Source organism: Carettochelys insculpta, chromosome 4 (assembly GCF_033958435.1).
Source record: "Carettochelys insculpta isolate YL-2023 chromosome 4, ASM3395843v1, whole genome shotgun sequence".
In the NCBI taxonomy this organism is placed as follows: Eukaryota; Metazoa; Chordata; order Testudines; family Carettochelyidae; genus Carettochelys; species Carettochelys insculpta.
Window position 1 is genome coordinate 18,808,408 of NC_134140.1, and position 14,192 is coordinate 18,822,599.

The window sequence follows — 14,192 nt, forward strand, 5'->3', positions numbered from 1 at the left end:
CAAAATATCTGTTAGTCTATAAGATGCCACAAGACTTCTTGTTGTTCTCCATCTAACACAGTATTTTTTAAAGTTTTTGAGACCATGGAACACCAAACAATAATCTATAGTTACACAGAACACTTATGAACATTCTCTTTAAAAAAAACTGTTCGACCAAAAAAATAGAAACAGAACTCCAAACAGCAACATATGCAGCAAAAATAAAATGAAGTAATTTAATCAGGCATCATTGCAATGAAGAACACGGCTGCTGGTTTTAACAACAGAAAACATATACCGCCAGTGTACGATATCAAAAAAAGCATCAGACACTCGCAGCACACCTGCGAATTGTTCACAGAATACCAGTGTTCCACAAAACATAGTTTAAGACACTCTGATCTAGGATACAGATTAAGTCAATCTAAATAAATGGTAGGGAATCAATGGTGAAAAAATTCTCAGTTATCACCAAGGAATTGTACCTGAAGAAGAAGTGTGATAGATGTATTTGTCAGAAATCCAGAAAGAGTGGATGTCAGTTCTGATGCAATTCCGTCATTAAATGTTACACTATAAATATCACTGTAAACATGTTTCTGTAAGGTATATTTATCATCAATTATACATTGGTTTCAATGGAAGTTTTGCCAATGCAAAGATTGCATAGTTAGGCATGAAACATCCTACCTTGTTTCCAGTCAGTATCATTGCCATGTGCACAAATCAGTGTTCTCAAAAAATCCTTTGCATTGAAGCAAATGACAGTACTGTGTAGTATTTGAAATAATATTTCCCTGTTTAGAATATAAAAAAAAGACATCCACTAAGCAACTCATTTTATCATACTGCTGAATGTAAAATACTGTATTATATACATTTCTGGTGAATGTGAACTAATATCACTTATTTAGCTAAAACAAGGATTCTTACTTCTTTTACAAATAGGCTGCAGTGGGTTTGAAATAACTATGGTTTAACTCTTCCTTCCCATTGCTTCTGATAAGCAACAAATAGGAAAGCAGGATTATATTTTCACTTAGAGTTAATTTTTTCTGAACGCTTTCAAATTACAACCACTTAGTTGACATCATTTCATAACATTTCAGTGACTCTTGAATGTGCAATGCAAAGGAGATTTTTAAGCATTCCAAAAATAATGTACAATTTATTTATATCCTCAGACAAAAAGTATGTTAAAATGGAGTCCAGATTGATACTACATACCAGAAATTTAAAGATAAATACATTACAGGATGTAATTATTACTTAACCCAGCATTATAAATTGAGGAAATTCTTGAACTTAGAAGAGATCTAAACATATGAAAAATCTGAAAATACAATTAGGGCACTCAAAGCAATGTAACTGCCATGTAGTCGCAGCATGCAGTGATCATGTTACGATTAAGGTATCTTAGTGCTCATGAGCCTCAGTTAGATTAAGCAGATGTTTAAAGACAAGTGTTCTCCCGACCCTCATGACGTCCTGAGAGGTGAGAGTTAAGATATGCTGGATGTCCCTTGTTCAACCTCCCTTGAAAACACTTACAGTAACAAAGATCAATAGTAAAAGTAACTATTAATCCTATAAACAAATCTTCAAATATGGTCTACACAAAACTAAAATAAAATAAAATAAATCAGGACTTTTGAATATGGGCAGTTTGAAACATTTGTATTTTTTTGTTAAGAGAATTTGAGTTAAAATAAACTCTAATACTGGGTGATAATTTTTATGGAACTATTTCTTAATTAATGTTAACTCCTAGACTAATTCACTTTTGAATTCTCAGAAAGGTCTATGCTCAAAGAGAAGTGTTTTTATGAAAGGACACAAACATTTACATACAAAATTTAGCTCAGCATTTGTATGGAGCCACAACTTGCAACACCATATCAGAGTTAACCATGCTAATTACAGAATCAAAGGACTGAAAGAGACCCTTAAGAGGTCACCAGAACCAATCCCTGCACTCCTGGGGCTCAGATTAATTTACAATTAACTAATCAGCAGTTTATGCAAACTGATTAGTGAAATAATGATTTAAAACAGTTACTGGAAGCTACAAATTGTCATTTTAATACTGTACAAGATGATATTTAAATATAACTTACTTGTTGCAGTATGATCCCCTAGGAACAGTATAAATAAGCCACACTATTCTTCACCTTTCTCAAACTGTTTACAAGTTTCTTTTTGCCTATGCTGTATTTCAGAATTTATTACACACAGTTATAGAAACCAGGGAGTTTTATGTAAACTAGGCTATGAATCAAAACTAGGAGTTTTCAGGTACAAAAATAATTTATTTAATAGTAAATAAAGCTTTAAACAACAGTAGACTAACAGATATATGTTTAGCTTAAATACTAATGATTCCATATAAAAATGATATACTCATTCCATGGAGGTGATCTTTTGTATACTAGCACAATTTATAATCTGAATGAAAAACTGATGCTGGAATTTAATATTACTAAACCTTCACTTTTTACAGCACAGCTCAGTGCCTGGTATAAATATTAAACAAGAATAATTTACATGAAATTACTAGCAGAATCTGAACAGTAATAATTAGCATATTTATATGTACAATGTTATAGATGGAAAGACTGAGATATAAAAAAATGAAATGACCTGTCCCTCAGTATAATTAACTCATTAACTATGACAGAACCTACATCCCTGTCGACCATCTACCTCAGTGTTTCTCAACATTTTTTTTTCCATAAAGTACACCTTTTTTAAAAAAAAATAATAATTACAAGTACCTGCAAACCCCACAATTTTCAGACATGCAAATTTTTTTCTACCATTGCAACACATTTGTTTATAGGTAATAAACTTGCCATCGTACTTATGATTGTGCAAAGAGAATAAATAAAAAAAATTAGAGAAAAACAAAATATATCCAATTGTTATTCATACATATGTATATATTTTTATGCAAACATCAATGAGCAGTGAAGTTACAAGAAAAATTATAATTAATTTAATGGAAAATTCGAGCTTGTTCGGATTAAATCAAATGTTCAAATGTAGGTTTCAAGTGTGGCTGAGGGCCACAATTAAATCAATGTTTCTGATATAGTTTCCTGTGTACTACCTTCTTCCAAATCTGCACTTTCATTGTTTTTTCCTTCACAAGGAATCAGTCCATTTTAACCTTTTCAGTTGTAATTATAAATGCTAAACTAAAATTGTACAAGTAGCAATTACTCCAGATAACAAGCATAATAGTCCAAAGCCAAGGACCGCCAATTCCCCACTTTAACCCAATCCCCCTCCCCTTCTCCAGAGCCAGGCAGCCCCAGCCCTCCCCACCCCCCACTTTAACCCAATCCCCCACCTGCATACCCGGGCACCCCCATACACATTGTAATCTAATGCCGGCAACTCACCCAAACCGCTGCTGCCACCACCACCATCACTGCTGCCATGCACTTCTCCCTCCAAGCACTAGGGAGGGATGAGTGCACACAGCGCTCTCATGGCTCCAAGCACTTTACTGCTCGAAGAGCTGCATATGGCTCCAGTACGCATACCCCTAAGGGTACATGTACCATGCATTGAGAAACACTGATCTATTTTTTTGTCATCTTGGCTTTTAAGTTTTGATCATTTACAAATTTAGTAATTCACAATAAACCTCCAGCTCAATAGGATAAAGCAATTAAACTCTAGTTAATTTTACAAATTTGACTAAACAAACATTCTGGTTCCCTTAGAATTCTAAGCCCTGTGTTTGACATACATATTGTATCCTAGATTTTTAAATAAATTAACTATTTTGATTAAATCTTTAAAGTTACGTGGGAATAGCAAAAAGAGAATTTTATATTTTAAAAACACTATCTTACAATTTAGACTGAATTTTTGATCTGTAATATTATATAATTGCTACTGACTGCTAAGGAATATCTTCAGGAATCTCAAGTGTTATTAAAAACCTATTCTGTTCAAAATGTTAAAAAAGTGGTTAATCAGTTCAAAAAATATGCTGTAATCCCATTCATATGTTCTCTTTAAAAATGCCAATCAAAAACGTCCCAGAAATGAAGCTTAAGATCCATAGTCAAGAAAAAATAAGTTGGAAAGCTCTTTATCTGTAGTAACTAGAACTCTTCAAGATGCAGTGTTTACGTGTGCTTCACTTCTAGTTATAAGCACCTTTTTTCATCCCTCAATGCCGCTAACATTTGAATACATACACACTATGCACTGGAGATTGGATTGCTTTAGCCAGCAGTATCTCTGTCGGTCACACCTGCTCCCCTAATGACCTCAAGTCCCTACATAAAAGGGACGAATTGACCACCTTACCTCAGTCCCAGTGCCAATATCTACTCCAGGCTTCTGGGCTCAACAGTAGTGGGGAAAAAGAGTGTGGCTTGTGCAATACATTAAAGCATCATATCTCTCAGAACTTCTGTTACTTTCCTTTTTGAATGCCTGTTTACTTGTGTGCCATATTTGGTGATTCCCAAGCAGCAGGTACAGGCAGCAGGTTCAAGCAGAGTACAGCAAGTCTAATTAAATAGAGAAAGCAACACAGCCTTCCAAACCAGGAATGTGAATGAGATTCCTGGATAAAAGAATACTGGCTTTGGCTAGTGAACGTGTGTATACTATTACAAGCAATAGCCCTACATACAGCAGCTACAGTTATCCCTCTAAGAGTAGATCTACACTAGGGAACAAAGTCAATCTCAGATGCGCAATTCTAGCTACGCCATTAGCATAGCTAGAATCAACATACCAGAATCAACTTTCTGCCCTAGTGTAGTCCAGGGCTCTTCAGGCTCACACCGACATCCCTTACTCCACCCAACAGTGTGGAGTACAGAGGATGATGGATGAGCCCAGAGGTTGACCTTGCCCTGTCTTCACACGCACGGCAAAACTGAACTCCAAAAAAATCAACTGTAGCGCATCAATTTCCACGTAAGTACAGCTAAGCCCTAAGGAGCTGCAGAAGTAGCCTGTGCTCTAGTATGATCCTAAAACTATGGGGTACATCTCCCAAGGGATACACAGGAATGTGACACGGGAGTTGCAAGTTCTGTGATGCTTTTTTTTTTTTTTTTTTTTTTTATAAAAAAAAAAAAGCACTCCAGCTATCAGCCACTGGTGGGTGAGGCTCTTGCAGAAGAACTGTGCACACCTAGACCATGAGAAGAAGGGGATAAATGGGACAGCCAGAACTTCCTCTGCCTGGGGCTGGCTGCCAGACCCCTTCCTACCCTAGCTTTCATCCCCCTTCCACTATCTCTCACTGGGAGGCAGCCTGGGCTCAGGTGCTCCTTCTTGCCATCCCCCACCTCTCACACACACATATTCCTTCACCAAGAGGCAGGTCAAGTTCTGGCTCTCTTTTCTTTCCGTTACCCCCACCCCACCCCAAACTTTCACCTAGAGCAGTGTTTCACAAACTTAAAACATTTGCATACCCTTTTGGGGACTTCAGACTTCTCAGCACACCCCCTCTTCCAGTGCCATTCCAGTGCATAACTCCTGATCTTTAGTACTTCATTTTCTGCTGTGTACCCCTTGAAATCCTTTCACATACCACCAGTGGTAACACTTTGAGAAACACTGACCTAGAGGCAGCATCAGGCTCTGCCTGCCAGTGCCATGGTGGCAGCAGCAGCAGCAGCAAAGTAAGGATGGCAGTTCATCCAGATTTAGTGCTGTAAAGTGATATTTATCAGTATCACTTTTCACACTGCTAGTCTGAGGCCACATCTACATTACTCAGAAGACTGACCCACTCAGGATTTCAGTGGTTTGGAGTGCAGGAGAGGGGGTGACAGCTTTGGATGGGGGTTTGGATGGAGCCAGGAATGAAGGAAGGGTTTGGTGTAAAAGAAGGGGATATGGGCTGGGGCATTGGAGCCAAGAGGTTCAGAGTGTGGGAGAGGTTCCAGGTTGGGCCAGGGGGCTGGGATGCAGACTCTGGGTGGAAGCTGTGGGGCTCTGGGCTGGGCCAACGGATGACAGATGTAAGGAGGGAGCTCTGGGCTGGGGCCTAGGGGTTTAGAAGTGTGGAGGGGGCTCAGAACTGGGATAGTAGGTTGGGGTGTAGGCTCTGAGTGGCTCTGACCTCAGGTGGCCCTGTCATTTCCCAGGGGTGGAAGAAGTCTCTGTGGCTCCTGAGACCTGGTGGCATGTTCTTCTGGTTCCTAAGAAGAGGGACAGCATGGGGGATAGCGTGCTCTGCCATCACCCACAAGTGACAGCTCCACAGCTCTGATTTTCTCCTCTACAGTATTCCCAGCCAATGGGAGCTGGTGCTTTGGATGGCTCCTGTTGGCAGGGTCTATATGTGGAGCTCCTTTGGCTCCCTTTCCCACTAGGAGCCACAGGGACATGTCACTGCTTCCCAGGAGCTGCACAAAACTGCTGCTGGGCATAAAGCCTGCCTGCTCCACAGAGGCGAACTGGGCTTTTGACCAGCCCAGTTAGATATGATGTCCAAAGCTGCCTTGGTCCCTTTTCAACCAGGTGTTCTGGTCAATTCCTGGCAACCCTATCGTTTTGCCTAGAACAAAACCATACAAACAGTCCACTAGGCTATTTATTTTTGTTGCCAAAAGATCCAAGAGTCAAGCTATCTTGAGGCAGAATCTCCAGTTAGATGTATCACTGCATAACATTCTACGGTGGACAGTGTAGAACTCCCAGATGATGTTAGGTGACATTACACCGCTCTAGTGGTTCTTTCAAACTTACTTCATCATGCCTCCTTCTTTGTGTCTAGAGTCCCTTACATGCTCTCTCCCCTCAAGTACGTATGCTGCTGCCCAGCTCTGAATGCAGAACAGGCTGCTGGCCAGGTGCCCAGCTCTGAAGGCAGTGCTGTCCAAACAGCAGTGCAGAAGTAAGGCCAAGCCTATATTAGGAGAGTAATTTGACCTCAGATACACAGTTCTAGCTACAGCAATTGGGTAGCTAGACTCAGCTTATCTGAAATTGACCTACCTGGCCATCCCCATTGAGGAAGATTGATGGGAGAACTTTTCCCTCACACCTCCCTTACTCCTCCCGATAGTGAAGAGTACAGAGGTTAACTGCCAGCCTTGATAGGTCCAGTGAAAATGAGCAAGTGAATGAAGGTGGTGGAAAGTTAATGAGCAGGGGACTGAGTCTTAGATAAGGAGTGGGCCAGGGGGCTGAGGCAAGGTATTCAATTTTCTGCAAACAGAAAGTTGGCAACCCTAAAAATTGACAGATCTGGGAGAACACCACAGTGTGTAGTACAACCTTACGCTTACTTGAATGAGACTTTGAGGGAAAAAAACAGGTAAGCAAAGTAGACTGACATAAATGTGTCAGAGATCACTTTGAGAAGAATTTTAGGTTGTGCAGGATTTCACTATGATAGCTTGAAGTTCACATACCCTGAATGTTGATTTATAGTCTTCCACCAAATTCATCATCCATTTTGGTCAATTTCAAGGCCCAAAGATTTTACAATTGGTCAATTTCATGATTTCAGATGTTTTTATCTGCAATTTCATGGTGGTGTAACTGTGGAGATCCTGGCTCAAATGAAGGTGGGGGACATGGGGTAGAACATTGCAAAGCTGTTCTACAAAAACGATCAGGGAACCTCACTTCTGTGCTGCCTTCAGAACTGGGCTCTGGAGGTAGCAGCTGTGCAACTACCTGCAGCAGGAAAAGGCTCCTAGATGTGGAGGTGATCCTGATATACCCATACTCCATGATTTCTGAAGTGCCTCAGAAGATAATATCCTCAGCCCAAGCTAGCTGCCAGAAGCCCCTGTCTGGGGTGCTCCCAAGAGCACATAGGAGATTGGACTCACTTCTACAAGCCTCCTCTGGCTTCAGGGAGCTTTGGGGCTGATTTCTCTCCAACAGGCTGTGCAAGGAGAAAAGAAAACCTATCCCTCACCAGCCTAGCCAGGACTAGCAGTTAGGAATCTCCAGTAGGGGCACACTCAGAAACACAGGAGAGATCACATTTCACTGATAAAGGTTTATTTCATGATCTGTGACATGGTTTTCATGGTCATAATATTGGCAGAAGCTTACCCATGTAATCTCAATAAGAAATTCGTTTTTCATAGTCAAAAAGAGTAATGCGCACAAGGCTAATTGCTCAAATGGAGGTCCCACGAGTTAGATACATTAAGATTCCAAGATAAAAGTAAGCAAAGTAGAATAAGTTCTCTCACTGAAAGAAAAATTCTCAGAAGACCTTTCACAAATTTAACTGAAGGAGGAGATGGACTTGAAATGAAATTATGGACTTGAAATAATGCAGATATGATAGACAAACAAATACATAATGAGGTTAGCAACATAAAAGGTTTTTAAGAATAATAGATACTTGTTATGATGGATTGATGTCTGTCATGGGCAGTATTAAGTGAATGGATTGAAAAAGCACTTCCATTTTGCAGACCTCAGACTACTTAGTGTTTCTGAAGCAATAAAGTCTGGTAAATACTAGAGGTGTTAGAGAGCGATTTCTGATTGTTGAAGCAGTATAGTCTGGGAAAGTCTGGAGCGAGGCCTTGTTCCCTTTGACCTTCCTTAACACACATAGGATCAGAGGCATTGGAAAATAAACAAACTATGGTCTGAATTCAGGGATTTGGAAGAGATCTTCCTGAAAATCCAGATTCTGCCCTCCACTGGAACAACATATTTTGCAAATTTGTATTCTGGTCAGCTTCAAACAGATCTATTCAAGGTCCAAACTACTGACTGAAAATGGACTTGATGACCACACCCTTTATGACGATGACCATGATCATTTATGACTATGAGAAAAATGTCTGCCAGCATATTGTATAGGCCTGAAAATTGATCTATAGTTACATAGTGTGGGATTCATCATTTCTGTAGAACTATTGCTTCCCTGCAGAAGACAGTTGACATGGTTCCTTCATTTGTTCATGTAAAACATTGTGGTGTTATTGGTGATTCTCATCTGTACAGTCCAACATTGGATATGAGGTAAAAAGGCCATGCAGGCAAGGCATGTTGCTCTGAGCTCAGGGACAATCACATGAACCCAAGAATTAATTTTGAGACTATTGCCCCGGTACCATAAACTCCAGAAATCCAATAACAATGTTATCAGTCAGTCACCACTGACTTTGCAGGAAATGCTGTGGAGAAGAAATATCACTTGCAGGCCCAATATGTATCTTCCACCAGTTGAAGGTGTTCAAAACTTCTAGAGGTATATGTACCCCATATCTATTCTGTGGCCACCAGGGAAATGAACCATCCGTTACCACCTCCTTATGACAATGGAGACACAGCCGTATAATTCAGCAATTGAACATGAATGAGGTCCCAGAATGACAGTGTGGTCAAACAGGATAATTCTATCCCTGCATGAATAAACAGAAGAATCCCAAACAGAAGCAGACAAACAAAAAGCAGTCAAGTAGCACTTTAAAAGACTAGCAAAATAGTTTATTAAGTGAGCTTTCATGGGACAGACCCACTTCTTCAGACCATAGCCAGACCAGCAAATTGGTTATTTTACTTCTGTATTTGGTTCTGCAAGAATTCTCTGTCCAGTTCTAGTGTACACTGCATCTCACAAAGTCGGTCTTCGCCCATGAAAGCTTATGCTCCAAAATATCTGTTAGCCTATAAGGTGCCACAGGACTTCTCAATCTACTTAAGGTTAAGAGGTGATTTAATTACATATTTGATGAGGAGGAACAAATTTGATGAGGAGCTCTTCAGTTTAGCAGAGAAAGGTACAAAATGATACAATCATTGGAAGTTGAACATAGATAAAAATTCAGACTGGAAAAATTATGCCTTAACAACAGTGAGAGTAATTAATCACTGAACAATTTGCAAGGGTTATGGTGCATTTTCCCCATAATTGGAAAACTTCAAATCAAGACTGGATTTTTTTTTCTGAAAAATATGCGCTAGGAGACCTCTGTTGCACTGATAGTCAGACTAGGCTGTCACAATGGTCCCTTCTAGACTTAGAATCTACAAGTCTATGAAAAATAGTTATGAATGTAAAAAACAAATATGTTTTTGGATAAGTACATGACTTGTTTTACAGTTGATTTATTAAATCTAACCCATTGTTAAACCTATCTTGCAGTAGGTACATTTGAGACATCATGGAATCCATCTTTTGTGCTGAAACTAAATGAGATTTCCATTTTCACTTGCAGTCCCAGGCTGGACAACAGATGTATGATGTACTGAACACTGCTTATCATCAACCTTCATAGATCGGAAGAAGTGGGTCTGTCCCATGAAAGGTCATGACCTAATAAATCATTTTGTTAGTCTTTAAAGTGCTACATGACTGCTGTTTTGTTTTCTTAGAATACAGAGTAACATGGCTACCTCTCTGTTACCATCAACGAATTGTCCAATAACATGCAAAGGAAGCATTCTGGGCTCTCTGTTACTGAAAAAGGAGAGAGTGGCTGCTTTCAGAACTCTCTTCTTCCTGGCAACAGAGAGAAGTGAACCACTTTACTGTCTTTTAGGGAAATCTTGAGAAATCATCTGTGCTCCTGAGAGGTGTTATGTCTATCCCTGCTCACAACCAAAGAGGCAGGAGCAGGCAGAGCACCAGAGATAGAGGCAGTTACTGGGATGCTTTCCCTGAGGGCAGAGGGATCCTGTCTCCCCTATGGTTCAGAGACTAACCTTATAGCTTCCTCTAAAATAAAAACTTCATCCTGTTGCCCCTGGATATAGCTAACCTCTTTGTAAAGATTTTACAATTCTTAAAGTTGCATTTTACATGTCCTTCACTTTATATGTTCAAGAGGGCTTAAACATGAGTCATTAATGCGCATAACAGCTCCAGAGGACTCTAAATTTAAAGCCTGGGTTTTTCTGTCCCAACTTCATGCCAATTTCCAAACTCACCCAACCCTCACCTCTACAAGATTAAAGAAACCTAGAGAGCGCTGAAAAATACTAAAATACTTCCCTGATTAATCTGCTAAATATCTAGTCTATAGAATTAACTATGTACAAAGTTAGAATAAAATACACAACAGGAAAGGGAGTGGACACAGCTGGATGGAACGGTCTCATATCCAGGGACAGCTGAAAGTAGTGAGAGCCAGTTGGACACTTTGCCCCACTTCATACCTACAAGATCACTAAGGGAACAGGTGCAACCAACCAATATTGCTAGCTAAACCATTCTGATATTCAGCACATGGGAAGGGTAACTCATATGTCCCATTCTGGCCAGGACAGTCCCCTTTTTAAGCTCTGTCTGAGCTGTGCTGATTCTTTTGGCAAAAGTGGACATTTGGCCCAGCTGGTCTTGCCAAATGACGATCATCAGTTGGCAAGAACAAACATGGCAAATGCCAACTTTTGCAAAAGAACAAAACAAAATTAAAAAAACACAGAAAAGGGGCATGAACCTCTTGGGGGACACAGACAAATGTGTATAGGATGATGAATGGATCTCCTGCAACCAGCAATGCCAGCCTGCAGGGTAGAGAAGAAGGTGGGCTACAGGCTAGAAGTGAGGGCAGCTGCATGGAAGAAAGCAGGGTTTGGGTTAACAGCAATGCCAGCCTTGTGGAGGGCATCATGAATGGGGCAAGCTGGGCTCAGAGAAGAATCCTGCACATGGAAGAGACAGGGCCAGGACCAACAACTCAGGTCAACCCCACACATGGGAGAGAGGGAAAGCAGGACACAGGCCAGCCCCATTTAGAGGGAGTAAAGGAAACAAGGAACAGACACCCACATGCAATGTGGGAAGCTTGGGTAAGTGGGATCATTTACATGTGACATATGCAAACCCCAGAAGTGGAACACATGTAAAGAAACACTCAAAGAAGAATTACTTATGCATTTCTTGTAGTGTAAGTGATAACCAGCATCACTAATATTTAGTCACCTGCGGAGCAAAATACTTATGTTCCCTCACCTGATGTATTCCTTATGACCCTGTTCCTCTTGCTCAGAAGGCTGATCTATTTTTAAATAAAAAAACTTATCATTTCTGGTACAGGCATCCCAGACAAAGGGATTAGCAACTGAAGATCCATTGGAAGGATAAAGTTGGTCTGTCCGTCTCTTTATTAAAACAACAATTCCTCTTACTGATGAGACAGGGCCCTGAAGGTAAAATTGATTAAGATTAGTAATATCTTTCTATTGACAAGTTTTATGCAATTCTATGTAGAAAATTTCACATTTTCCATGATGGAGGGTGTGCTAGGTGTATAATATGCTTTCAAGTGATTAATGCAAAACAAATTAACTATATTAAAAGTTAGTTAGTCATGACTAATCACAATTGCATTGCAGTATTAAGCTACAGTAGGACAACAGTTTAAATTTATTATAAATATCTTGGTGTTCTATATTTTCAAATATATTGATTTCAATTGCAGCACACAATACAAACTGTATAGTGTAAAGTGTATATTATTTTATTGCAAATATATGCATTGTTCACCTAATACAATTAATGTAATGCATTCTCTTAATTCTGAAAGTGTAATTTGCAAATGTAAAATATTGTTGTATAACAAAAAGAATATAAAACTTTAGAGCAGAGGTCAGCAACATTTCCAAGGAGTGCTGAATTTGACCTTTTGACCTCTATGTACAGTCTGAGTGCCGATGATGCTTTTCAAAGTCACTAATAGTCCTACTTACAACAGCTTCATTAACAGATAAAGATGCAAAGTTTTACCATTTAGATGGTGGTTGGTAGCATTGGCTGGTTGTTTGTTAATTCACAGGCAGCACAGTTTTGAGCAAGAACTCCAGCTGCATGGGGGAGGACAGGCGACACTGTGCTCCCGCCTTGCGTGCCAATGCAAATCAGCTTGCATGCCACTGTTGGCATGTCTGATGGGGATTGTGTTGGGGGGGGGCAGGGAAAGAGAGTGGGGGTGTTGCTGTGCGCTTCTGAGGCAGGGATGCCCTCTCCTACCACTGCCCCTTTTGACTGCTGATCCTGCCTTCTCCCCCAGGGATCTGCCCCTGAACAAGCTGCTCCAAACCAGGAGCCTGCCTCCATTTCTGCTACACAGAGCATGGGCAGTGAGGGGCTGATGTTGGAGTGTCACGCCTCTCCCTGCCCATGTATTCAACAGAAGAAGCCTATCTGATGCTTGTTCAGGAGTATATGCTACCAACATCAGCGGATGCTGGCTGAAAAACACATTCAAGCTCCAGAGTCCTCTGTTTCAAACAGACAGTTCTCTCCTACACACATTTCCCCCCAACCACCTCACAAACACACACATACTTCCCCTGTAACAGTAACAAAATTAAATAAATGATATTCTATTATTAACATGAGAATTAATCACAACCATTTTTAATCTTGCAATTTACCATAATTTTTGTAATTCTTTGGTAGCCCTACATATTTGTATTATATATTTCTATTATGACAGCCCCTATAGGCCTTCTTTGACCATAACCCCTTAAATTATTAAAATTGATTATTCAATATGTCCTGCCTCTTGATTTAAAAATCATGCTTAAAATTGGTAACTTAAATCAATCCACATGGCATTTTTCTGTTTTTCCTCCCAAATAATTGTGCTCAAAACTCTCTTCAGTTTGGGAAAATTAACCTTTTCGAAGCACCAAGAATATATATTACTGTTTGGGATTGTCCTCTGTTTGTTCTCATACTGCATTAATAAAGATCACTGATCTCTAAACAACCATCACCTTCAGTCCAATGATAGTGCATCTTTATCTGTCAAAACAAGTTCTGTGGAGAACCTGAAGTAGATCACAGGATACGGGAAAGGAACAAGAGAAACAAATGCCATGAGACCGAAACAATGCATGAAACACTCCATCCATACCATCTAGCTTCTGCTATCAAGGGAAAAAACTCATGATCTGTAAAATGCATGATCAAAAATAGCAAACAGAACTGAAAGAATCAGCACAAGCATCTAATTTGTGTTAAATGCTAGGAGCAGATAAGCAACCAATTTTTTTATCCATACATTGGTCTATAAGCTTAAATCAACAGAAACAAGACATTGCACCAAACTGCAAGAGTTGCTCCTCCATAACTTTCTCAGTGGCCTCCCCACAACATTAGACATTGAATATTCACTGACAGCTACACGAAGACTTAGCTTCTTGAGAATCCAAATCACAAAGTCTTTCTGAAGAACCACTGACACCTTCTGTCCTTCAGAAAGGAAATGCTGACAACCTCTGTCAAGAAC

The 14,192-nt window shown here is 39.9% G+C and overlaps 1 protein-coding gene across 1 annotated transcript in view; it reads right to left on the reverse strand.

Moving 5' to 3' along the window:
• POLN (DNA polymerase nu) overlaps nucleotides 1-14,192 on the reverse strand; it is a 155,324-nt gene that overhangs the window by 138,868 nt on the left and 2,264 nt on the right. Inside the window, exons 2-3 of the mRNA XM_074992092.1 lie at nucleotides 11,909-12,099; nucleotides 673-779 (exon numbers count right to left, since the gene is read on the reverse strand). Coding sequence (XP_074848193.1) covers nucleotides 673-779; nucleotides 11,909-12,099 — 298 coding nt within the window. The remainder of the gene's footprint in view (nucleotides 1-672; nucleotides 780-11,908; nucleotides 12,100-14,192) is intronic.